Source organism: Pelecanus crispus, chromosome 4, assembly GCF_030463565.1.
Source record: "Pelecanus crispus isolate bPelCri1 chromosome 4, bPelCri1.pri, whole genome shotgun sequence".
Classification (NCBI taxonomy): Eukaryota; Metazoa; Chordata; class Aves; order Pelecaniformes; family Pelecanidae; genus Pelecanus; species Pelecanus crispus.
The window spans coordinates 26,329,568-26,354,663 of NC_134646.1; the positions used below are offsets into that span (position 1 = coordinate 26,329,568).

General features: G+C 39.8%; 1 protein-coding gene across 1 annotated transcript in view; it reads right to left on the minus strand.

Moving 5' to 3' along the window:
- Window positions 1-1,795: 1,795 nt before the first annotated feature.
- The window catches only part of UBA6 (ubiquitin like modifier activating enzyme 6), a 30,917-nt gene continuing 7,616 nt past the window's right edge, over window positions 1,796-25,096 (minus strand). Inside the window, exons 8-32 of the mRNA XM_075708848.1 lie at window positions 23,396-23,519; window positions 22,050-22,153; window positions 21,142-21,204; window positions 20,029-20,105; window positions 19,288-19,354; window positions 18,734-18,877; window positions 17,980-18,047; window positions 17,629-17,707; window positions 17,342-17,422; window positions 16,169-16,246; window positions 14,800-14,981; window positions 14,128-14,233; window positions 12,994-13,083; window positions 12,803-12,883; window positions 12,074-12,202; window positions 11,094-11,145; window positions 10,925-10,988; window positions 9,970-10,039; window positions 9,218-9,289; window positions 7,901-8,018; window positions 6,752-6,945; window positions 6,000-6,127; window positions 5,107-5,194; window positions 4,633-4,727; window positions 1,796-2,311 (exon numbers count right to left, since the gene is read on the minus strand). Coding sequence (XP_075564963.1) covers window positions 2,176-2,311; window positions 4,633-4,727; window positions 5,107-5,194; window positions 6,000-6,127; window positions 6,752-6,945; window positions 7,901-8,018; window positions 9,218-9,289; window positions 9,970-10,039; window positions 10,925-10,988; window positions 11,094-11,145; window positions 12,074-12,202; window positions 12,803-12,883; window positions 12,994-13,083; window positions 14,128-14,233; window positions 14,800-14,981; window positions 16,169-16,246; window positions 17,342-17,422; window positions 17,629-17,707; window positions 17,980-18,047; window positions 18,734-18,877; window positions 19,288-19,354; window positions 20,029-20,105; window positions 21,142-21,204; window positions 22,050-22,153; window positions 23,396-23,519 — 2,490 coding nt within the window. The 3' untranslated portion in view covers window positions 1,796-2,175. The remainder of the gene's footprint in view (window positions 2,312-4,632; window positions 4,728-5,106; window positions 5,195-5,999; window positions 6,128-6,751; window positions 6,946-7,900; window positions 8,019-9,217; window positions 9,290-9,969; window positions 10,040-10,924; window positions 10,989-11,093; window positions 11,146-12,073; window positions 12,203-12,802; window positions 12,884-12,993; window positions 13,084-14,127; window positions 14,234-14,799; window positions 14,982-16,168; window positions 16,247-17,341; window positions 17,423-17,628; window positions 17,708-17,979; window positions 18,048-18,733; window positions 18,878-19,287; window positions 19,355-20,028; window positions 20,106-21,141; window positions 21,205-22,049; window positions 22,154-23,395; window positions 23,520-25,096) is intronic.

The following is a 25,096-nucleotide window of genomic DNA, read 5'->3' on the forward strand; positions in this document are numbered from 1 at the left end:
AGCAGTACAGAGATACAGCCATGTCTGTAAATTCTTGCCATGATCCCTGCCAACCTCGACCTGGACTTTCTGGCAAGGGTCTCACAAAGCTGTATGTGTTGTCATTAATAAAAGCCACTCCATTAATTATATCTGCAAATTTACTTTAAACCCTGAGGACCACCAGATGGCATTCCAGGCAAGTACTGAGACTTTACTATTTTTATATGCTACTTACTTCAAAAGCATAAGCATGATGTTAACACCACACTAACGTACCAGTGTACTTACTCAAAGTTTCCCAGTCTCCAACTGTGAGAAGTGAAAGTACTTTTGACTTGACCTAAACCTTTAAGTGATCCTTAGCAGTAATCAGTGATTTCAGTTAAGAGTTCAGATTCTAATACTGCCACAGTGAAGTACATTTTAGTTGTTAATTAGAAGTGGAAACTTACTGTCTGCTTGTGCCTTCTCTGCACTCTAAATGTAGTCATCTTTTCTCCTGTTTCGAAAAGCTTCTCTAAAAGAAGTTCTTAAAAAAAAATGGAATAAGTTAGGTAGTTTAAAAAGCAGTGTTATTAATCTAGAAAATTATATCTATAAACTAGACTGACTGTAAAACTATATACACCTTCCAGAAGATATCCTGCACGTAAGACTAAATCCCAAATATTGGAATAATTGTGTTGATTCAGCTATTCAGTTCCATACACCTTGGTGTTCAAGTTCCCAGCCTAACAGCTGTTATTCCTGACTACAACTGAGAAGGGAAAAAAGGAGAGGTAAAATTCCTGACCAGTAACGTGGATTAAATGTGAAGATATCCCTAAAGCTTAATAAATTATGATCGAGGATAAATGGCTAAGGAGTCAATAGCTTTTGCAACAGCTGCAGGAGATAATGTGCAATCACAGTCTCTAAAGCTTAAACACATTAAAAGGTTTTCCAGTTCATAGGTTTTTATTCTAACCTCACTTCACTCTATCACCATTGGGAGAAAAAAAGAACTACCAGCTCAACTATCCAGTGTTTAAATGATAGAGAAAATAAGGTGGTGTCACAGATGTTTCTGTAATGCACCTCTGCCTCACCACAGCAGCAAAGCTAGTCCCTAATTATTTCCGATTAAGCAGATTCTTTATGCTTAGATACCCTAGTAACTGACTGATGATGATGATAACCTCAGTGGTCAGTGCAACTCAGACTTGTGCTGTGGACAGGTGTACACCATAACCATTTGCTATAAGGAAATGGTACCAAAAGGAGCAGCTGAGGAAACAGTGTTTGCTATGGCACACATCCAGAGCTGTTTGCCTTTTCTTCCTTTCAGCATCGCCATTTGCTACAGTGTTTTTAGTTTGGTGAGGGCAGAAAGGCTCAATCACACCAAACATTTTCTCTTTCTTTAGGACACAGTTTTATTGTCGAAAGTGTTAACTCAGCTCTCCGATAGGTTTCCACTTTCCCCATGTTACAGTATTCCCCAGAGAACAGTCTTAGTGCAGATAATCAACAATTCCAGCTCTCTCTACTTCAGGGGAGCTGTGACAATTTACACCTACTCAAGACCTGCCTCCCTATGTTTCCATGTTGAGACTGTTGTAAGATAGCTGCTCTGACACGCAGCATCACTAACTGTTCAGAAGAGAGCACCCACAACACAATAAAGCAGTTCATCTGCTTTTAAGTGGGAGTTGAAACCTTTTGGATGGATTAAATCTCACGTGTAGATGGCAAGAATGAAATTCTTGTTTGAGAATTAAGTAACATATGAAATGGATTTGCGATGTTCTTAGAACACCAGGAGTATCACAAAATGGCAGTTTCCCCATTTTTTGCACTCTTCTCTAAGCAGTGCCTAATTTGCACGTGGTGAGCATTTGTTAGATTCACCATTCTTCTTGGTTTCTTCAGCTCCCCGCAAATCAATACAGATCTTGTCTTTAAGGTAAGGACTGCACTGGACATTCCATCTCACGGAGTGACCAATCCTCCTTTGAGCAAACAGGTTTGAAGAAAACAGGAGCAGATGAAACATAAATCCAGTTTGTCTTCAGTACAAAGCCACTGATTTTCACCATTTGTTTTAATTAAGGCTTCACCAAAAAGAAATATATAGTACCATCTTTAATAGCTGAAAATTAGCACACTCCTTTCAGAACAAATGGTCCAGGAGTGACTTTTGTGTCTCTACCATCAATTGTCTTCCTGAACAAAGTAGTATCTCACTGGCGGCCCTGGCAAGTCTTCTTCTCCATCAGTCTCTGGAGCAAACGATACCGTCAAATCCACGTACTTCTTATCAGCTGATGGTTTCACAAGCTTTTGCATCCTACAAGGAAACGAGGAACAGTTTGTTAACATACCAGAAGAAGGATTGGCAGTGGGAATTCAGGGCCAGACTAGGATGAATTTCACTGCCAGCAATGAAGCCAAACATACTAGAAACCAGATTACAATGGAGAATAAGCCACCTTTTTAATTTTGACACAAAAGCCATTCCTCCACCTGAGGTATAGCAAATGGTATTCCATGTTCTTGATAGACGTAGCCCATTAGTGAGCTATTACATTGTTCACTAACAAGTGCTCAGTACAGAAGAGAAAATGGCCAGTTTTGGATGGGATTCCTCACAGACATAATTACTCTTTGGCGTCCTACTGAGGCACGGGGCAAAGTCAGCTTTCTGTGCAGGATTTTGATCAATGAGGACGAGTAAGTTGTTGGTCTACCAATAATGGCTGGTTTTAATATGTTATTAGGGAGAACCACTCCAGTGCAGACACTAGATACATAGTTCTGGTGGAAAGTAATTCTATTGGGGTTAAGACTTGTTCAGTCCTTGAATTTTGAAGGTGAATTGCAGTGAGGGAGGAAAAACAGCCAGGATCTGGGACTTCTTCCTTTGTGACCACAATGTGAGTTTAAAGTAGGTAAGCGTGTCATGTCTTCATGCAAATTCCCCTCTTTGCTCTCCGCAGTCTCAAAAGCTACAGCTATTGCTTGGAAGTTGCACAATAACATACTGAAGTAGAAGGCCAATCAACCTCACTTTCATTACATATCTTTGGATGTCTCAAAATTATTTTCTTGCCAACTCTGAGCACTAGTTCATGAGGCCAGCTTAAATGCTAGGAGGCTGGAGGAATACAGTCACTCATTTCTATTCCTCACAGGTCACTTGGAGAAGGATTCCCCTTCTGGCTCTGCTTCAGCACACAGGTCAAAAAACTGCTTTTCACAAAGTACTTGTTCCCTTGCAAGAACACAAAGCGTTAGCCTCTTCTCAGCAAGAGATACTGAGGTCATATCCATTTGCATGAGGAAGCCCCAACCTACAGAGCAGGGCACATAACTATGTCTCTAAAACTTGCTTTTAAGGAGTATGCTACCAGTCAATGCTGTAGTTCTGAAATGAAGACAGAGTCTTGCAATGCTTGTCATATCACAGCAAGAGAAAGATTTTAAAAGCCTTACGAAGAAATAAACACACAAGCAGGACAAAACTTTGCTCTGCAAATATCTTATAGAGTGTTTGGGACTGTTTGTACCAGAACCCCAAGTTGCTGTAACAACGTGGAAAGTTTGAACTGAGTCTCGGGTAATAAGAAATCCTGATATTCACAAGGTGGCAGCTTCAAACCATGCCTCTGACTTCATTACACACCCCTCTCACGATTTATACAGCTGTAGGAGAAGTAATTTCAACAACTTATTTTGAGATAGGCTGTAAATTCATATCTTAGTATGCCAGGCACCAGTACCAAATTAGGTAGTACCACCAGGCAGTACCAACTTAGAGGCTCTTCTCCCCCTAGAAGTTTGAAGTAGCTTGCCCATAACATATACTGCTTTGCCTGACGTTACCTACTGGCAGACCTTCGAAACAGTACTGATCAATGCACCTACTTGCTCTAGCAAAACCTGTGAGCACTGACCACTGTACACTTCACAGGAGCTGCGAGGAACAAATTTTAAGCTAAAGAAGTTCAATTAACATACAAAGCAGAACTAAACCTGGGTGAGATCTGGCTGTTACTTTGCAAAGGCCTGTCAGTCAAAACCCAGCACCCTGCCCTCACACCCTCCCAAACTTCCAGTTTGTTGTACCCCAATTTCCTGTCAGTGAGCAGCACCGCAAAGCCTTGTGAATGTCTTCGTTTTTAAAAGGGCTAAAGTGAGCTAGAATCTTAAGGAATTGCTATGAACTGAGCAGACTTCCAGAAATCTCAATCTGCAATCAATACATTATTTCCCTCCTGAGTAAGTGTTGTCATTCTTTCAGAGCTAAGTTGCTAAATATCACCATTAGTTCTAAGCCAGTTTAAAAAGGTTCAATTAGTCTTGTTCTGCTTGAACCAAGGTACATTCTTCCCCCAAAAACCCTTATTGTCAGACTTCTTTGGGTTCCTCATTCTGGCATTCATCTGTTAGAGTAGCATTTTGCAAGTCTCCTGCCCTCACCACAGACATTAATTCACTTTCCCTTTTTTTTTTTTCCCAAAAGGAAGAAATTACTTTTTTTCCTTCCCAAATATTAATGACTAGCAAGCACTTTGAGAGAAAACATTGCTGTCAGACACACGATACAATCAGTGAACATAAGTTGTATGTGCACTTGTATTCATTGATCCATTTTGTAGTTATACTTACGTCAGCTTTAATCTTTTAATATGACCTGGCATCACAGGAACATACAGCATTTTGACTCCTTGTACCACCATAGTTGGTTCAATTCCATATTTTTCCTGGAGTTCACAAATTAAAACTTATTAAAGGACTAGGACAGCTGCACAAGCCAGCAGATACTACTACTGCTAATATTACAAATCAAAACCATAGGATCCCAACCACGAAACTTGCTAATGCATGGATGCTGACAGCAGTTTTAATAAGATACATTTGAGCCAATCGAATTAACAAAGAATTTGAAAATAGGCTTGGACGCGTTTACTTAGAGACATTCCCGTTGACACTAATTCTTTCTAGAATTACTCTGATTTGAACAATAACTTGATGAAAGAAAAAAAGCAAACAACCCCAACCCCCCAAAAAACCAAATGAACAATCCAAAACAAGAAAACCCTTTCCACTCATATTAACCCAGTATAATAGATGGTAACTTACTCTGACAGCATTTATGAAATCCAACAGAGTAAAATCCTCTTTCCCATAAATTGTCCACCTGTCCCAGATTGTAAATGATATCCCATTTCTGTTTTAAAAAGAGAAAGGTTGTTTGTTACTTTAGAACATGAACTCAGGCACTTCCTTTAAACATGCACTGAAGAACTGCTCTTTCTAGAGACGTGCTGTTTTATCTTGAGGAAAAAAATCTCTTTCCTCTCTGCTTCCATTTCTCCAGTGCTTTGACCTGGCTAAGCACAACACACAGTAAGAACTCTGAGAAAACATTGGTATCTAGCAATGAAATGACTGAGTTTCCAGACCTGCTGAAAAACGGCTCTTGTATTGACTAAGGTGCAGAAGTGTGTCCAGCCTGTGCAGACAGGATATTTATTAAAAACCATGCTGCACATCTAACTCATCTAGATTTTTAAAGCCTCACTAGCAACAGCTTCCCCTGAGAACAAAACTAAGCCCTTAAAACCACTATTTTTAAAATTAGGACAGAAGAGCATGTGCTGCATTTTCCAAACAGGAAGTTCTTGAGCAATGCATTATGGGACACCCTTGGTGGTACTAAGAATATCACTTACACCTTTAGCAGTACATAGTAAATGGATAATAGAGTTTCATAGCAAGCACTAAGTGATTCATGATCTCCCAAGTTTAAAGAACAACAGAAAAATAACCCTCAATATCTCTAACATTTAATTGGAGTATGACCATGAACTGTGGGTCCACCACAGTTCTGCTATGTGAGCACATAAGGCCTTAATGTGGTTTGCTGGATTTAATAATGCTACAAACTTTGCACTTCTTGTAACGGCTCACCAAGTCCTAAGCAACAATTACCAGGTTTCCAAATACCACCCTTCTGCCACTGTCCTTCCTACCTGATTTCAGTTCTTTTTACTTCAGCAGTTTCTGTAAAGACCATTATGGGAATGGCTAGGTTCAGAAAACAGTTCTTGTATGCATCAGCTGGGTAGCCACCCACAACTTTGATGAGTTCCAGTGCAACCTGCAGTAAATAAGAATCCCATACTTCCATAAGACCAAACACAGGTTTTAGGTACTGTGTTATCAACACTAGCTTAGTTAACAGGGCAGCAACTACAGAGTAAGTAGTTAATGAGATCAGCCTTTTTCCAATCGGCAGAGTAAATCACATCTAGAGGTGCAACCCTATATGCCACAGATATCAATTCTGTTGCTGCTAATGGAAATATTTAAAATTTTCAAAAGCGCTCCTAATGTAAGACTCTTCCAAAATTGTTTAATTCAAGACACCTCCACAAAGCATGCAGTTCTGTTGAGGTGCATGGATGTGAACTACTACAGAACATATCCTTTCCACTCTTGGCAGTGGCACTCTGATGGAAGTCAGTATTAATTGCAGAAAACAAGCCAAAATGCTGACCTCCAACCAGAAATAAAAGCACCAAGGGCTTACCACATCTAGAAACAAGAGCGACCTTTTGATTGGTACATGAGAAAAAAAGATTTTTAAGTTTGAGATAAACCCATTTCTTTAACAAGGCTCTGTCAGGGTAGTGTTAATCAATATCCAGACAACAGTGGTTTTAGGCAAGGAACAGTAAGAGAAAGAAATATGCATTTTAAGCATTTTAAAAAGCATACTCACCAGCCCTGATACTGCAGCAGTAGCTGTTGCAATTGCAGGAATAATCTTCCCAGCAATGCGCTTTGTTTTGAACCTATCTGCTGGTTCGATGTTGTACATCTTGGCTCGCAAGTTTGATGCTGCTGTTATGAAATCTATATGCCCATTACTATCATCATCTTTTTCAAAGGAGATGGGCTTCATTTGCAAGTCATCTGCTCATAAGAAAAAAAAAAGGGCAAAAATTATTATTAGAAAACTGAAGATGTTCTAAACATAAGTTATAGGGAACTAGAACCTTAAATTAAAAATTTCACATTCTGGAGCTTGGTGCCTTATTTGTAACTTGCTTTCCCATGCTAGAAGCAGAAATGCCCCTACCAATACCCGCTGTTAAAAGTGAGTAATGAAAGAAATATCAGCAGAGCTCTGTAATTTTATTTTCCTTGCAACACCTGCAAGAGATTTTGGACAGCCCAATGAATGTTTCTCACACACTCCACCTCGCTATAGCTCCGTTCTGTGAGAATTCCCTCTATAAGCTTTGTTTATCTGTAACCATTTCACTACAGACTCAGTAGCATGGGAGACAAAGGTTCAGCTTGATGCTTCATGGGATGGGTTAGAGCTAAGCTAATCTTTCTCCTCTGTGTTCACTACATGCATATAGTTGTTGCCCAGTGACGTCTTCATGTGGCCAGGCACAAAAACGTGATTCAAGCATTCTCATTTTAACATATCTAGAAGATGCTGAAGAAGACTCTAACAGCCTTCACATTTTAGCATAATTTCAGATTGATTCCTGTTAAGTAGTAACTCTCAACTGTCTCATACCAGAGTCACTTTCAGTCCATCTGGGATCTAGCTGGCACCCTTTCCCTCCTTAGAGTTCAATTCCTTACTGCCTGCTCGCTGCTATCAGGGTTGCACTTACATGCAAGTATAACAGAGAACCCTAAAACTTGCAGGAATCTCAGAAATACAGAAGCATAGGGTAACATCAAGCAATAAGGACAGTTATCTGCATGACACTTCAGAAAGCTTTAGATATCAGCTATCTGCTTCTTGCAGAATTACAGAACTGCTTTATCCAAAGACCTGAATGTCATGCTACTGGCAGTGCAGCTGCAAGATGTTAACTAAGCTATGAAGATAGTTTGCACTACTCACTTTCCAGAGCTTCATTGGATAGTATAGACTTCTCCAGCTGGAAAATAGCATTTCTTTCATCCTCACTGCTGACTGGAATATGATCTGGTTTTCTTGCAGTTTCATCAGTCTGTACAACCTGAAAGCGTATGCAGTGCTTGAGTAATAAAATACATGAACTTTGTACAGCACAAGTGTGAAGTGTACTAGATTTCCTGTCTTCCCTGCAGTCTTTCCTCCCCAGTTCAAGAGAGACATAGACTTGCTGGAGCAAGTCCAGCCAAGGGCCACAAAGATCATTAAAGGATTGGAGCATCTCTCATATGAGGAGAAGCTGCGAGAGCTGTGATGGTTCAGCCTAGATAAGATAAGTCTCAGTGGCATCTTATCATGTGTATAAATATCTGATGGGGGGAAAGTACAGAAGGCAGAGCCAGACTCTTTTCACTGGTGCCCAGCGACAGGACAAGGGGGTATGGGCACAAACTGAAGCATATAAAATTCCATAAGAAACATAAGAAAATACTTTAAAGAAAAAACAAACAGGAAAACACAACCAAAACTGTGAGGATGGTTGAATACTGGCACAGGCAGCAGACAGAGGCTGTGGAGTCTCCATCCTCAGAGATATTCAAAACTCAATGGGACACAGTCCTTGACGACCTGCTTTAGCTGCCCCTGCTTGAGTAAGTGGATTGGACAAGGCAGTCTCCAAAATCTTCCAACCTCAACCACTCTGTGAATCTGAGTCAAAATAGCGTTTTTGTCTCACAAGGCAAGCATTCATGAGACCAGTGCTAATGCTGAGCAAGCAAATATGAAAACAACCTGAAATACTTGCTAATTTTAAATGATGGTGAATGCTAGCCACTGCACAGTAACACTTAAGCTGTTTTGAAGTTAACACTTAAAAAGAAAACCATAGAAGTAATGGCACTTCCTTTATATTACCTAGAAAGAAATAACAAATTGACACTAGTCTTGGATTGCTTTAAAGTTGCTTATGAGTAAAATTTTAGTACTTTTATGAAAATAGCATAGACTCATATAAACTTAAAAAAAGCTTGCACAGTTACAATCACTTTCATGCATAGAGAATGATGCTACAACAAATCATTTGCAAAAGGCAAAAAAACCCCACAGCTTGCATTTAGCATCTGGTACATAGATACCTTAGCTATATCAAGTTAAAGTAGTCCTGTATGCCCCACTCTTGCTTCCCCGAAACACATTCTAATTTGTGTTTATTTCTCATCAGCATCAATGCAAGTAGCAGCTGAAGATGTGGGACAGTGCTTGTGGAATTTTTTTTTTCTTTACAATAAATATCACACTTACTTTGTTTGAAGGTCTAAACTCTGGTACCTTCACAGCTGAAATAATCTTCAAAATAGTTTCCTCTGACAAATCCTGTTATAGTTTTGAAGAAAAAAAAAATTAAATTCACATCAACTCAAAAAGGCCCCCACAAAAAGACTGTATACCCAGTAGCATTTCAAAGAGTACCAAAACCAAGAAATCCCACAAGTATTCAATGACGTTTCAGTGAAACATCATCATTGAAACACCAAGTGACATTTCAGTTGCCACGGTGAACCAGAGTAGTGTTAAGTGCCTAGCACTTGAAAACTGAACAGAACTGAAGTTTAAACGCGACTTACAGGAAGATCCAATTAGACAAGAAAAAGGTTAACAAGAAAAACAAAGGATAAGCAACACAGAGGCTGTGAGTAGTAAAAAAAAAAACTCCCAGACCATAGCTAATACACTTAATTTAAAAAATGCCTTAAAGAGATCTTCTTTCAGTTCAGTTATTATACTGCACAGGAAATATGTCCATCAAAATAAGAATTCCCAAGTTCAGTGCTTACTGAAAATACCCAATACACTACTCATTTCTTCTCTGTGTTAGGGATTTAAATAAAGACAACTAAATGTAAGCAGTTGCTGAACAGCCAGTGCTGGAGGATGGATTACTTTAAGAATCACTTTAATCAGTTCTTGGAAAGAACTGGCAACTGGACATCGGGCCAAAACCAAACACATACATCCAAGTTATGCAATGGGAACACTGTTACAGTATGGATTACCTTTTCTGTGAAAGGAACACAGTACACTGTTGCGAAGAGTTTTGCTGCGCTCACAATGAAGCCATAGTGCCTGAAGAAGAGAGAAAGATAATTATTTTTGTTTAGTTGTTTTTTTAAATTCAGTTGCCCAAAGGTTTGCAATCATATTCAAAGAGGTCTTGAAAACACAGAGAAATAGAATTTCCACCCTTCAGTGCACACAGTACAAAACAGATGACAGATTTTGAGGGACTAAGAAGTCCTCCCCAAAACTAAGCAAGCTTTGATGAGTGAAGAGTTATTTAATGAAAACCGTATTTCCTTAACCTCTGTAGTCAAGAAAACAACTACAAACGCTCACGTGACATCAATATGATAATAAAAAGCTTCATCTCAGAAATACTTTGCTATTTGCTGTGATCTCAGTTTTCACCCAAACTAAAAATGGCAATCCGGACAGTATCTCAAAGCAGATGTAGATACGCAGCACGTAAAGGCTTTTCAATCCTTCAACCACATCAGTTTTTCAAATGCTCTGTAATACCCAAGCCATCTAGATCAGACCCAAATTGTGATGAAGGGGGGTCTCCACTAGGTCATTTTAGGTAGTCAATTTAATTTGGCACATCCTGCATTTCATGATACAGCCCGCTGGGGGCATGGGGGGTACAAAAGCAACAATTCAGTAATTCTGTAGTCACACAATAAATGAAATGGGTTGTTCTAAGCCATTTCACATTAGTAGTTGTCAGAACTTCCCACAGCACCCTCCAATCCCATCTCAGTGAAAGTTAAATTACCTGCAGTGAAAGTACAAGGCAGCTCACTGAATCTGCCACAGCCTAAGACTATGCGCTAGTACTTATCAAGTACCAGTCCAACTTCCAGTGCTATAAAACCACTGCCTTGCACTTTCTGCTGTAGGGTGAGTTTTACAGGATGCTATAAAACACATCAGTGGCAGTACCGTACTTACAAAGGATCATTAAATTCAAACTTCACCGGAAAAGGTGGCCTCTTTGGTGATTGCCAAAACAAACCTGGTAAGAAGACAGACTTAAGATGAAATCCTAAGGAATCAGGAACAGCAACACATGACATAGGCCATGAATTCACAACAGGCACAAAGGAGCATTTGTACTTACTTCCATCTTTTAATCGTGTATCAAGGGGAAATGAATGAAGGAGCTGAAGAGCCTAGAGGAAAAGCCAGAACAGCTTTAGTAATTTGTCATATACAGATTGACATGGTCACACCAAATCAAGCCTTCTTTTTAGTAATGATATGAAATCTTGATACAGCTTTTAAGACACTCCAATATGTAGTTCAAGTAATTTAAAGAATTAAGAAAATCTAAGATGCCTGTGTCAAGATGGAGAGCTTACAGACACAAGGACTACTAGATAAAGTGACCTACCCATTCACTCACAGGACAAAGATGGCAATGTCACCTCATCTGTCCAAAGTCCAAGCAAGACACTTAATCCAACAAGCAAAGCATTCCCCCCACCCTGTTGTCACTTTAAGATACTTGCATACCAATTCACAATTGGGAAAGCAATGTTTTCTCAATGTGACAACTACTACCAGGGCTTCCATACACACAGGTATGATATGTTTATTAACACACCATCACAATTACATCTTTCCTACAAAATTACACACACACACACACTTTAAGCAACACTGTGGACCAGATTCTCAGAATGACTGGCTCTTATTTCAGCCAACTTTCTGTGACATCTTTGAGAAGAATCAGGGATATGAAGATGAGTTCAGTAACAAAAGTTTAGTGAGGGAAACAAAAAGCCACTGTCCTTTAGTAAAAGACATCTGATAATCCTGGTGCTCTGGAAAAACAATGCCTAGGTCAGATGGAAAAATGCCAAGAAAACTGCATGGAGAATAGTGAACAGAGCCACTAGGAGTGAGTTAATAAACCAGACTTAAAAGTGCTCCATTAGAAAGAGGAAGGGATACAGCATTTTTAAGTTTCAAGTACAGTTCGTTATTTGTGAAGAGAGGGAAGTGAGTGCACAGACTTGGACGCCTAGTTATTAGGGCTACCAAGTTTTCTAAAATCCTCATCGGTCTAGCGCCACCTCATTTCCAGATCTTACCTACCTTATGGCTAAAATACTTCTCAAATTTTACTCTTGCTAGTTCCACACATTGAGTCCAACTTCGGGGTCTTCTACTGAGTGTTTTAATAACATGAAAACAGCCTTCTAAGCTCTCCCCTGATTTTATTCTCTAGATAGAGAAGGAAATATGAAAATGTTAAAACAGACAAGATTCCTCGTAATCCAGTGAAACAGTAAATATGTTTTTAGTAAGTTACAGACAAAAGGAAACAGAGGGTTATGTGATGCTCTCCACTGTGGTTTTGCCCAGGTGCTGTGGTCTACTTGATTTATTTCCACCCAGCCCTATGGACCATAGGCCATTATAGACTCACATGAAAAGATATTAAGCAATTGAGTCTAATTTATTACACAGTTTAATGTGCTTGAAACTAAGTCTTCCCTTCATTCTTCCCAGCTGGCTGCACATCAACGTGACATCTACTATACACTCGCTAGCAGTGCCTCAGTATTTCTGATGTTTCTACATCATGTACAGAGCACACATGAGCTAAAGCAGCAGCCCATGCATGAGACTTTGGCTCTTAATTATGAGACACACCAGAAATACTGTTCCCATGAAAGATCAGCTAATGACTTGACCAAGCAAGTCTCCAGGTTTTCTGAATAAAGTCAGAAAAAAAACCAAATCTCCCTGCACTTAAATAGAAACAAGATCCATAAAGCATTAGTTTAAACCCCATATTTTACCCTGGCAACATTCCCCTACCTGTAAAACATCTTCTGCGGATGGATAGGTTTGCCAGAATTTGTTAAACAATGAAGGCTTGTGAGAAAATGAACTTTCAAACTAGAAAATAAAAAGAACAAACATGGCATTTTGCGAGAAGTATATCAGATCCCCCACCTTTCCAAATACACATTAAGTTATGCTGAACATCAGTAAGCTTATTCCCTTACCTTATCTCTTGCCCACTGTATCGTATGCTCAATGGCAGCTGGGAAAGACTTCAAGGTGCAAAAAGGTATTTCTTCTTCTGGTGGATCCCGCTGTAATTAAGGGGAGTTGCGTGTAAATGCAGGCTTATTAAAGTTTATTGCTAATAAGAGCACCAAGAATTTCTAGACTATGTAAGTTTAAAACTCCGTTATAAAATACAAGTTGGCTTATATATGCTTAGAACAAAATCTGTTTTATTAACACTAACATATCACTTCCTGTTTATGAAGAATAGTCTAAACTCAACACTGGAAAGCAAAACTGAACTCTGAAACACAACAGAAGAAATTGCTAGCCAGCTTTTCCAAGATGTGCAGTTCACATTCATGTACACCCTCAACATGAAATATGCCCTTTCGTTCAAAGGCCAGAAAGACTTCTTTCTTTGTGGACCCTAGCAAAGCCATTAGGATGCTCAAAATCGTGTCCCTGTGTCCATGGGGCACCATTTCATGGTGTTCTCAACCAGTGAATTTCTACCTTGTAAAGGCAGTTTCACCAGAAGTTAAACAGAGGGACACGGCAAGAGTTTGAAGGCTCATTTCCCCCTTCCCCATTCAAACAGAACTGTTATGTATGCTTGTAGAAACTGGCAGACTAATTCCTTCTACAGAGTTTCTCCTGTGTTTCTCCTACTTGCCTGTGGAGGTGATATTCACCAAGAAGAGAATGAGCAGGCAGAAAGCAGTTCTACAAAAGAAACCCACAAGTACAAAACCAGTTTGCAATGCCATTGTAAGACTAGATTCTTATTTAGAAGGGAGTTTTCAAGGGAAAAGAAGTCAGTCCCTTGGAAATGCTTCAGAATTAGGACTTTTTCCAAAGCTTGTGTTTCATGATTCATATAGTAATTGCTTTTAATTATTGGCCTAGGCATAATCACCAGCTAGGCAGCAGACATGGTATCTCCGGTCTGCTCAAATTTTATTTCCTGTGAGCTTTTCTTCAGAAACCAAGTAATTATTTCCTACCAGTACTGAACTTCAGCAACTCAAATAGGTCACTTATTTTAGACAGATATATAAATGATTAAAGAATCAGAGGGCATTATGGGACTAGCTGCAGAAGGTAAGCAATGGTCTTAGAACACTTACGTGACTATTATAGGACTCTGTCAGATGGGGCACAATAACTTCTGTGTGTCCTTTTGTTCCCATAGTTCCAGAGTCTATAAGAGGACGCAGGTTTGCTACACAACGGCTGACATGGAAAGACAAAGACTATCAGAATACAGCGTAATCACTGCATTCTTGCCTTGCAGACATTACTGGAGTATAACCAGAATTGACTCTAGGCACTTTCAGAAGAGTGGAAAGCTTACACCAAACTTGGGAAAAGAAGTTATTTCATGTTAGATCAGGATACCATAAACCTGCGCCTACCTGGATTAGGAGCATGAGCAATTCTTTTTAAATGTAAACATCCCTACTTATAAATTTAAATACGTATTATTATACATAAGTAATTCAACCTTAAGACTGCCACAGTATTCTACCTCTCATCAGACCTTGACAGCTCTTCTTTTCCAAGAACTCACTCCAAGCCTCTGTGCCATGTGAACAGTAGCAGCCACACAACAGCAGAGCTGGTTTCCACCATGAGTATAAACCCCTTCCTCCCCCCAGCCAGCATCCCTATAAAGCAGCAAGATAAATCTGAGCAATTTGTTATCAGATCTTATAAGCAGTTGCAGATCAGGAAGAATAGGAAAGCAGAGTTCACATAAGAACATGAATAGCAGCCCTCACTTCCTTTCCACAACCTACCTATCAATGTATCTCCTTGCCTCAACATTGTCCAAAGCGGTCACAATCACATCTTGCTTGGTATAGAATTCATCGCTGTAAGTGTTCTCAGTGGCTGGACAAACTTTATTAATATACGAGTCAATCTTTAAGTAAGGATTGATACTCAGAGTTGCTTCTGCTGCAGTATAGCTTTTAGGTTTCTGAAAGTATAAATATATATATATCAACAATATTCAGATAAAGAACATCTGGCACACAGAAGTATTGACTTCATTTGCTGATCAGACAACAATTCACTGATAGAAATGTTAGTAAGCAAAACATACAATAAGGGAAATTCTTTAATCATATATCTCCCTCACTAATAAATATCTTATTAATCTAGTTTCATTTTTAGTTTTATTTAAAATAGTGCGTCAGAGACCACAAGGTGAAAGTGCTTAAATGGTGCAGCAGAAGCATATCAGGTAACTGAAACCAATGCCACATGCTGGCTCTCAAAATTCCATATGAAAGGAGCAGCTCATGACTGTCAGAGGATAAACCCATTTGTTATTGTGACTGTGTCTATGCAGCATAGACATCAAACACCTGTGAATAATCACATTACTGCAAGGCATTACACACAAAGCCAATTTCAGAAGCTAAACTGAAATAGAGTTCTTAACCTACCCGACACTTCTAGCCATACTACATTCATTACCTAGGGATCAGCACTTAGAACAGTAGAACCCAAGACAACACAGCTTCTGAAAGCTTGCAGAGTTCACCTTCCATTTATCTATCCAAACAAGATGTAATGTTCCCAAATTTGCTAGACATAAACAGGAGGCAGAAAATTCAGCTGCTGGGTTTTGGGCAGGAGAATCTCTTTTCCCCACTGCTGTCAAGATCTGAGCCACCTTTTTTATTTTGTGTTCTGTTTGCAAGTACGGGGATGTTCTCTCTGCTTCTAAGGAAATAACAGTTTCTGTATCACACATTTACTGAATGTACATGTGTTTTTGCCAAGCTATTTACCAGCTTAATGAAGACTGAATTAAGTCAGAAGATAGCAACTTTGGTCAAGTTCCATTAACAGTTCAAGTTCCATGGCAGCTTCTTAGGCAACACAGCATTCCTCATTCTCAAGTTTGAGAGGTTTCATTAGTCAAAGACACCAGTACAAATTAAGATCAGACCAGCCAATTTTACTCATCTGATACTAGTGATAAGTGGGATGCCAACATAGTTCTAGGTATTGTTTTAGAAGATACTGGATTTCATTACAGCCTTTAAGTCTTTTATGGACAGAAGTACATACACTAACAAGTTCAGCTCTTGGTGGGGACACAGGACAGGGAAACAAAACAATAGTCCAGAAAGTTTACTGAACAAGAAAGCCTACCTGTATGTGATGAGGTCGAAAAAGAAACTGCCTGTTCAGGTTGGATTTCTCTATCAAGTCTGGATCTGTAATTGTAACCTAAGTCAGAAGGGGCAAAAGCAACAGCTGAAGTTACAATTTAAGTGTAGCACTGAGCAATAGCCTTGATGAAATCTATGCAGAAACTTGTCAAAACAAAGCACTGCTGTTGGCACCCACTGTCGCTAACAGCTCTGCCTATACTAAGTTTTGTTTTAAAAACAAAATACAGCAAGACTGCTCCAAGTGTGTTCTACAGAGTGGCTGGAAAGCTGCCTGGCTGAAAAGGACCTGGGGGTGTTGGTCGACAACTGGCTGAACATGAGCCAGCAGTGTGCCCAGGTGGCCAAGGCGGCCAACAGCACCCTGGCTTGTATCAGGAATAGTGTGGCCAGCAGGAGCAGGGAAGTGATCGTCCCCCTGTACTCGGCACTGGTGAGGCCACACCTGGAATACTGTGTCCCATTTTGGGCCCCTCAATACAAGAAAGACATTGAGGTGCTGGAGCGTGTCCAGAGAAGGGCAACAAGGCTAGTGAAGGGTCTGGAGCACAGGCCTTATGAGGAGCGGCTGAGGGAACTGGGATTGTTTAGCTTAGAGAAGAGGAGGCTGAGGGGAGACCTTATCGCTCTCTACAACTACCTGAAAGGAGGCTGCAGCGAGGTGGGTGTTGGTCTCTTCTCCCATGTAGTTAGCGATAGGACGAGAGGAAATGGGCTCAAGCTGCGCCACGGGAGGTTTAGGTTGGATATTAGGAAAAATTTCTTCACGGAAAGGGTTGTCAAGCATTGGACCAGGCTGCCCAGAGAGGTGGTGCAGTCACCATCCCTGGAAGTGTTCAAAAAATGGGTAGATGTGGTACTTCGGGACATGGTTTAGTCTAGTCTACCCTTGACTGGTTTAGTGTGGACTTGGTAGTGTAGGTTAATGGTTGGACTGGATGATCTTAAAGGTCTTTTCCAACCTAAACGATTCTATGATTCTACTTCTAATTGCACACTACTTCCACTCTATGCTGAGGCCATTTTACCCTCTTCGTAGAGATCAACCTGAAATAAGGCTTAGACTTTTAGCATTTTTAAGTAGTCTAATTATTCAATTACTCCTTGTCACATTACTTTTTAACAAGCAAAGTGAGGTTAACAGGTGACTTACCAATCCTTTGTCTTGCCCAGTACCGACACCAAGAAGTGCAAAGTTTTTTAGCATTTCACAGCCTATCGCTCCACAGCCAACCTAAAGAAAATAACATTTTTAAGAGTCAGAAACGTAAGTGAAAACCACAAAGACAAGTATAATACACAAGTCCCATTACAATTTTGGACCATTTATTCTGCGGTGGCACACATCATCAGGGCTGCTGTCATTATTTTGAAGACAGTGGACGTTAGCTGTATCGACAAAGCATTTGCAAAAAGTGTAACAGTGTCAGTCATACTCACCAAGAAAACATTCAAATCGTGCAGCTTCTGGCACAGAGAGTCTCCAATACAAGCCCTCAAGGCATCATACCTATCTCCCCTATGCAGGCATAGGAGACAAAAACAGAAGACTAGTAAGTTGCCATTTATTATGGTAGTATCATTGATGCCAAACTGCACTTAGACATGAACTAAGAAAATCAGACCGAGTCCCCTATAATTCCTATTCTTTCCATGCTCAAATAGGACACACATTCTCAACACCAAACCTGTCCCTCCAGCAAATGGCACTGAACTAAAAGACATCTTCTGTGCCTGCTTGAGACTCAGATGTGAACAGTACATAAAACAGCAGATTGTAGTTACATTTACCGTGGGAGAAATTCTTCAGAGCCCATCTTTTCTAGAGGTGTTACAATGTCTAACATATCTATATATAGCTGTAAAAAACAAAACAAAACAAACAACAAAAACCTGTTAAAAGCATCCCTGTTATTTTTGTTTAAAAAACAAAGTAAATATTTTCTACGTACAACAGGGTCTAGAAATTTAGAAGCTCTAAGTTTTTACTGTCAGTGGAAGACTATACAGCATTCAGTTCCCTACAGTTCACTTCACAGTTTTAGCGGTCAGGAAAAAGCACCTGGACACAGAGGGGGGAAAAAGCTCACTGAAACGTAAGCCACAAGCTTTTGACTTCTGACAGGCATGTTACCCCTCCAAATTAGACTGTGAAGTTTTTAAAGCTAACTGTATTCTGACACTTATCCTGAGAGTGTGAAAGCACTGCTCCTATGTACTCCTATGTACTGCTTAAGCTGGAATGTGGACTATATCACACCTTTGCAGCCATGCACTGACAGACCAGTGCCCTCCTTGCTTGTGGGGAAAAAAGAACGTGATGTCTGAACCCCAAATATGAAAATTTTAACTAAAACTGGCTGCACTTTATTGTACACATAAAAACATTATATCTTTTCCTAAATTCAGTCTCAAGTCTTCTTCCCCCCACCCCCCATTATACAAGTTGTTCAGGCTATTTTGATCATACATTTACATTTACACACAACCATACATTTGTAACATCACTACCAAAATAAAGATCCAAAAACAAAGACAGCCTTACCCACTGCTGCAATGGAGAAAATTTTCCTGTTACTGCTTTTAAGACTTCCTGGCTAGCAACACCACCCACTGCTGCAGCCAGAGGAGCTAGAAATCCCTGAGCAGTCCTAGACAGCCACTTCACTATGTCTCCATTCACCTGAGGCTGAAAAATAAAACATAACAACAACAGATTTATCCCTTCAATCAAGGAAGTCAGTGCTTGATTGTTTCATAGATTATTGTTCTTCAGTAGAAGACAAATTATTTCACTCTGACTAGCAAAAAGGTTTCCAGCCAAGACAGATCCACTGTACGCCCTGTACTTGCAATACACATGTATCTAAAAACTGGATTCACATAGCCACAGGATTCAACCTTCGTATCAGGTGAACGTTTGGCTGAACCCACGCTGAAACACCATTCTGTTTCCTCGCATGGCCTTCAGAAAGCCAGCTGATCCATCTAAAGATGGATACCATGACCAGAACAAGGACCAACAACTAAAGCATGACCTTTAGGCAAGTAAATGAGTGCATCAAAAATGTCTCATAATGACAATGATTCCTTACTCACTTTGTTTTCCAGTGTTTCACTTATAGACACGGCTATTTTCAGCATTTCCTCAGCATCTTGAAGGCATCTAGACACCAGGGTAGAAACAACAGTGATCACTTAAACATTCCAGAGTCCTTCTAGAAACACAGTCAATGGAGGAAAAAAGCACTGGATAGAGTAGGAAGAGTTTGGAAATGTATATTGGCTTTAACAGCAAGCATTAGAGACGCACTTCTAAATGTTATGGTTAGCTCAAGAATAGGAGTCTCAATGGAGAAGCCCATGTACAAGTCCAGTCTTTATACTTTGTAAGTAGTTTTGTCTCATTTAATTCCAAACTATGCACATCAAGAACTACAGCTGAAAACAAAATACTGAAAATGAAAAACAAATGCTTCAGACTTTTTTCTTTTTTTAAATCCATAAGCTACAGGATAATTCAGGAATCACTGAATTATCACTGAAACAACTTTTCCATATTAACCCCACAATCTGAAAAAATTGGAACAGAGAAGGACTTCCTCCAGAAGCATTTTCTGTCTACCTGGGCCCAGAAAGTGCCATTGCTATATTGGGAATGCCTTGTTACAAACCCAGACATGCATTAGGTAGCATTTCTCATCTAGATTTCAACTTCTCATTTCTATGTCATCTATTACATACCAGACAGACAAGGTATCCTGCTGCACATCAAACCAGTAACTAAAACAAACAGAGAGATCTGTCTGATTAGGCTTAGCAAACAAACTGCTGCATTACCCAATGTTCGGTCTGCGACCAAAGTTCTCCTGGAAGTGGTTCAAGGCAAGCATGGCAACATGGATCTGCAAAGGTGCCTGTTAAGACAACAATAGCTGTTGATCAGTTACAAACTCAAGAAAACTGAAGAAAACAAAAGCAACTATTTGAACTCTTCTGTTGCCATTTCATTTCCTTGTCTCAACCATATAGCTCCAAAAAAGTTTTTGAATAGCATTAAAAAGTGATTTGAAATACCTTACACTAATGTTTTTACAAACTGGGATTATAAAGTATTACTCAGTAGTAATACAATACCTTTCACATACATGCAGCACCCACTTCAACGAAGTCCAACTAAAGAGTCCCCAAAAGGATTTAGAGCTGAAGTTGGAAAATGAGGTAATCTTCTCTTAACTAGACATTAGAATGCATTGCCTTTTGTCAAACATCAATGCCAAAGCCCAGCATTAAGGGTCAAAAGTAGAAAATCTGAACAGGTAAGTCAGACCTTATATTATCAAACAAAAAAATCTTTAGATCAACATTTTTCAGTTTAAGATTTTAATGAGCCCAAGACTTACATGACTTGCATGTCCATAATACTTAACTAAAATTGTGTTAGAGGCAAATACTACTAGCTTCCTCTCAGATTTTAAAAACACCTCTGAATCATTTTTTCAAAGAAAAAAAAATTATTCTTACACTGTTAGCTCCAGTTTCCAACCAGCCTATGATCACTTTTTTCTGATTATCCCAGCTTCGATGCCAGTGTGATTTGTATCAGCCAAGCATCATTAAATACAGGAAAAATCATTGTGTCACTTGCAAAATTTACACTCCCATGAATTAAAGACTTAACAAAAACTGAGATTTTAAACAGCAGAGGTAGCTGAGCTATGCATTTACAATATACTTGGTGCAAGTCATGGATAACAAGCCTCTACGGTGATCTAAACTATAATGTATATTCTGTGTGACCTCACAAAGTGATAACCTCACTCTTATTTCACACTTTAAACACTACAGAATCAAGTTAGGAAATTATATTGTTCTACACATAAAGCTGCAGATTACATTCCATGTAGTTTTAACATTAAAGCATTTACACCCAAATATGCACATGATAATTACCTCAGGCTTGCTAAAATCTGCAACAAGACATAAGGGATTTGTTATCTGCTGCTCCAACCGTTCCTGGAAAAATAGAATTCATGATAACAACACACCCACTTAAGTACATGACAGTCACTGCTACCTGACAAAACAATACTCTTCCTGGAGAGACTAAGAACTAAATATCCTTTCTTACTAGCATTGCTACTACTCTCTCCATTATTAATCACAGAATCATAAAATAGTTTAGGTTGGAAAAGACCTTCAAGATCAGAGAGTCCAATGCCACAAAAGACGCATAAAATAATCATCTACTGCAAGTTTTGTCAATCAAAAATGGTCAGAGAGATGTTTCACATCCTAGTGGCAAGATCCATCTCAAACTGCTCTGAGATCAGCTACCAGAGAATTTATAGGCAACTGGCTGTTTGCTTGTAGAACTTCCCTGCTCAGGAAGAACAGGAAGGTACTGCTTCACAGAGACAAAATACTGAGCATTCTCATATCAGAAGCAGCTCATCCTCACTCCCAGCTTTTTAGAAGAATGTTTGAGAACAGTCAGGATCTACTTTCTGCGGGCCCAAAAAGGCACACAGCACTGTGTAGCTTGCGATCCCGCTTATACAAAGTCATCCAACTGTCTCTTCTCAGAAGGTCTCCAAGAAACCACAGATTTGTAGACCTTCATGGAATCCCCAGTAGCACAGGGATAGGCTGCCCACAATTTTTTTTTTCTCAACACTGGAAGGTAACTTTGAAGTATTTCCTATTCTCTACAGTTTAGTAAATCAGTATGACTACTCTTACCCAATAACACCAGTGTAAACCCAAATCGTGGGTAACCAAATCATGTATCTGCTGAACTCTGCTTCCACTGCTCAGACCATTAACACTCAAGAACCTGGTTATGTCAAGCACACACTTACAAAGTAAAACACCTTGGGTGTCTTCACTTGGACAGCTATGCCTCCATGTAAGTAAGGCTCCATATCTGACGTATTGCCAATGCTGAAGGAATAAGGTGACACCACTGAAAAGAGAACAGAATAAACAGTGACTGATAATTAAAAGTGTCATTGGAGACTACAATTCTGTATACAATAAAGTGGGGTTTTGCCAATGGTTTTTATGCTGTAATTTTGTAGTGTGCAACCTTGCTTTGAAAGCATAAACACAGCTGATCCTCCTAACCAGCAGGATTGTTCCTCTCTGCCAGTTTCTGGGCTAAAGTATTAGTTTCACATGATCTGTTATGAAATAAGCTTTTTAAAGTGGCAGCAGATTTAACAAGAATTCTGATGACTACAGCTCTGTAACAAAAATGAAATCACTCTCAGTTTTATTTAGACTGCACACAGCAGTGTCCAGTATACTGCTCAGAGTAGGATTTTAGCCCCGTGACTAGACAACAGGCAATCAAAAAGGGCAGCTGAAGCATTTAAGTCACATCTTTCCTCTCATACCACCTGGACCATCATTCAGATAAAAGCAAGATGACACAGAAATTATTAATTCATGGAAAACTGAAACCAAAAGCTGGGCCGTGATTAAGAGGAAGGAACTGAACACAGCACTAGCAAAACAAAAGGGTCTGGAGAAAACAGACTCAACCACATGTTTCAAGGGTACTGTTTTTGTCTCAGACCACAAAACAGTTAAAAACAAGCAAACGACCCCCACCCACCCGCACTCTCTTCTGCTCCAGACAAACAGGCATTCAGATCCGGGAACTGGGCAATTCCCCAGCATCCAAAAGGAACCAAGTAGTATGCCTTGAGACATGCATGATGCAGACCAAAGCAGAGTAAACATAAATCATGAGAATCACTTCAAAATCATGCTTAGAAACAGGGTGATGGCAACGCATCCCTGTACACTTGTCACCCAAAAAACTACAAGTCAAACAGTGACACACAAAGTGGCGTTAATTTAGTCCAAAACCATGACAGAAGCACACGCACTACAGGACCCTCCAGAAAACAAAACAGTTTTGTCAGCAAACTAATGACAGTAACCTCAGAGGCTGCCAACTAGCTTCCACTAGCTGAGAGTTTCCACTGCTCCTTAAGCAGCAAGATGAGTCTGGAAAGACTTTACTAAATGGAAATGGAGTCAAGACAACACTAGAAAGACCTTTGTACCAGAAAGCAATTTTTTTGTGCAAGCTCACTGGAGGTCTGCACAACCCAGCCTGGCTACAGTAACTAACGCTACAGTGAGCTAAAACAGGCCAAAAAGTAAATACCTCACAAACGAGTCAGCAACAGTTTACCTGTTATTTGGTGTGTGGATCCATTTAAGCATGACATTCCATTAACTTCCCGAAAGGTTAAGAACTGCCCTGTTTCAAGCCTGTGTGGATGATTTTCAAGGCAAGTGACAATACCAGGATTTGACTGAAAGCAAAAATGGTAAAGTTAGCACGGAGGAGACTGTCTGGTGTAAAGGAGTCACGCTTTATCATAGGCACATAGCATTTTGCCTGTTGAAACTGCAGCCTCAAATAGTTTTAGCACCGCAGTTCCACCATAACAAGGGAGCTACCTATGATAACTTTTTCAGTCCTGTTATTTTCAGTTTAACAGTGTTTTCATAACACACACTTTCTCATTTTTACCTTTTACAGTTCTCAACATGTTAGCAAACTGCATTTGTTACTTCTTAGCAGTCAAATTCATTGTTCTGTTCTGAAGTAGTAGCAAATTTATCTCCTTTTTCCAAACCAAAAATAGACTGTATGTATAAAGAATTTTCAGAGACATTAAGAAATAAAATCTTGTGAATGGTCCTTATTACTTCATGATGGAAAGGAAGCTTACAAAGCTGGACATCCTTAAATACAGGAAAGCCACAGCCCCAAGCATATCACAAACAAACAAGCCTACACTTGCAGGAATCTTGGACATCATCTCATCCTGTTACAGGATGTCATGCCAACCTCTCATGCGCAGAGACCCCTCTGCAGTCCAGGGACAGCTCATCAAGACCTTGTGGTGCAGCTCAGGCTGAAACACAGTGGATTTGCAAGCAAGCTGGGCCTGTAAAGTCTCCTGCCATCCCTTCCTGAGCTTCCAATATTAGACAGATTTCAGTTAAGTAGCATAAAACTTAATTACACTGGACTACATTCTCTGTGGCATGGAGAATGGCAAATGAGTTGACAAGAGAAAATTCCTCTCTGATTTAGGGACAGAATGCCACCTCGATCCTGCCCACAGGACAAGAACAGCCAACTGATGGTGGTTTTGGTATTGAGTTCTAAATTCCGGTCAGTTTTACACTTCAGAGAGTGGAAACAAGATACAACTAAACTAAAGTATCAGATTATGAATCACAGACATACATTCATGCCTTGAATTGGAAGGCAATTAGCACAAGCCATGAAACACAACTGTGTACTCCATGTAATTAATGAGAACAATCAAGTTATCCGCTCTCTTTTAAAGATACCAAAGAACAGGCTACCCAAATCATCGTATCACGAGCTTTAATCCAGATCAAACCCAACTTGCTGTACAACCCCTTCTAGTTGGCTATTATTACATCTAGACTGGAAATATGACAAAAGACTTGCTACTGGATGAGTGAGGTTATAGCACAAAAGACTTGCTACTGGATGAGTGAGGTTATAGTCTAGACTTCCAGAGTTGAGGGAAGGAGCTAAAGTCGTTTCCATTTATGAAACAGTAATACAAGATCAAATGGACATTCCCTCTAACATTCTGCACTGGAAGTATTAGCAATAATATCCTCTTTGCATTGCCTCTGCCTTGGTAGGTTAAAACAAACCCTTAAATTTCTTTTCCAAACAGGCTCTCAATCCCCTTGATCATTCCAGTAGTCCTCCTCTATATGTGCTGCAGTTTCTCCTAAAAAAGGGCTACTTGTATGCCTCTTTCAGGGCTTCCTTAGAAGACTTAACCTAGTCCCACACCAAGGCCATGTCCTCTTCTCTCTACCTCTCCTCGCCTCG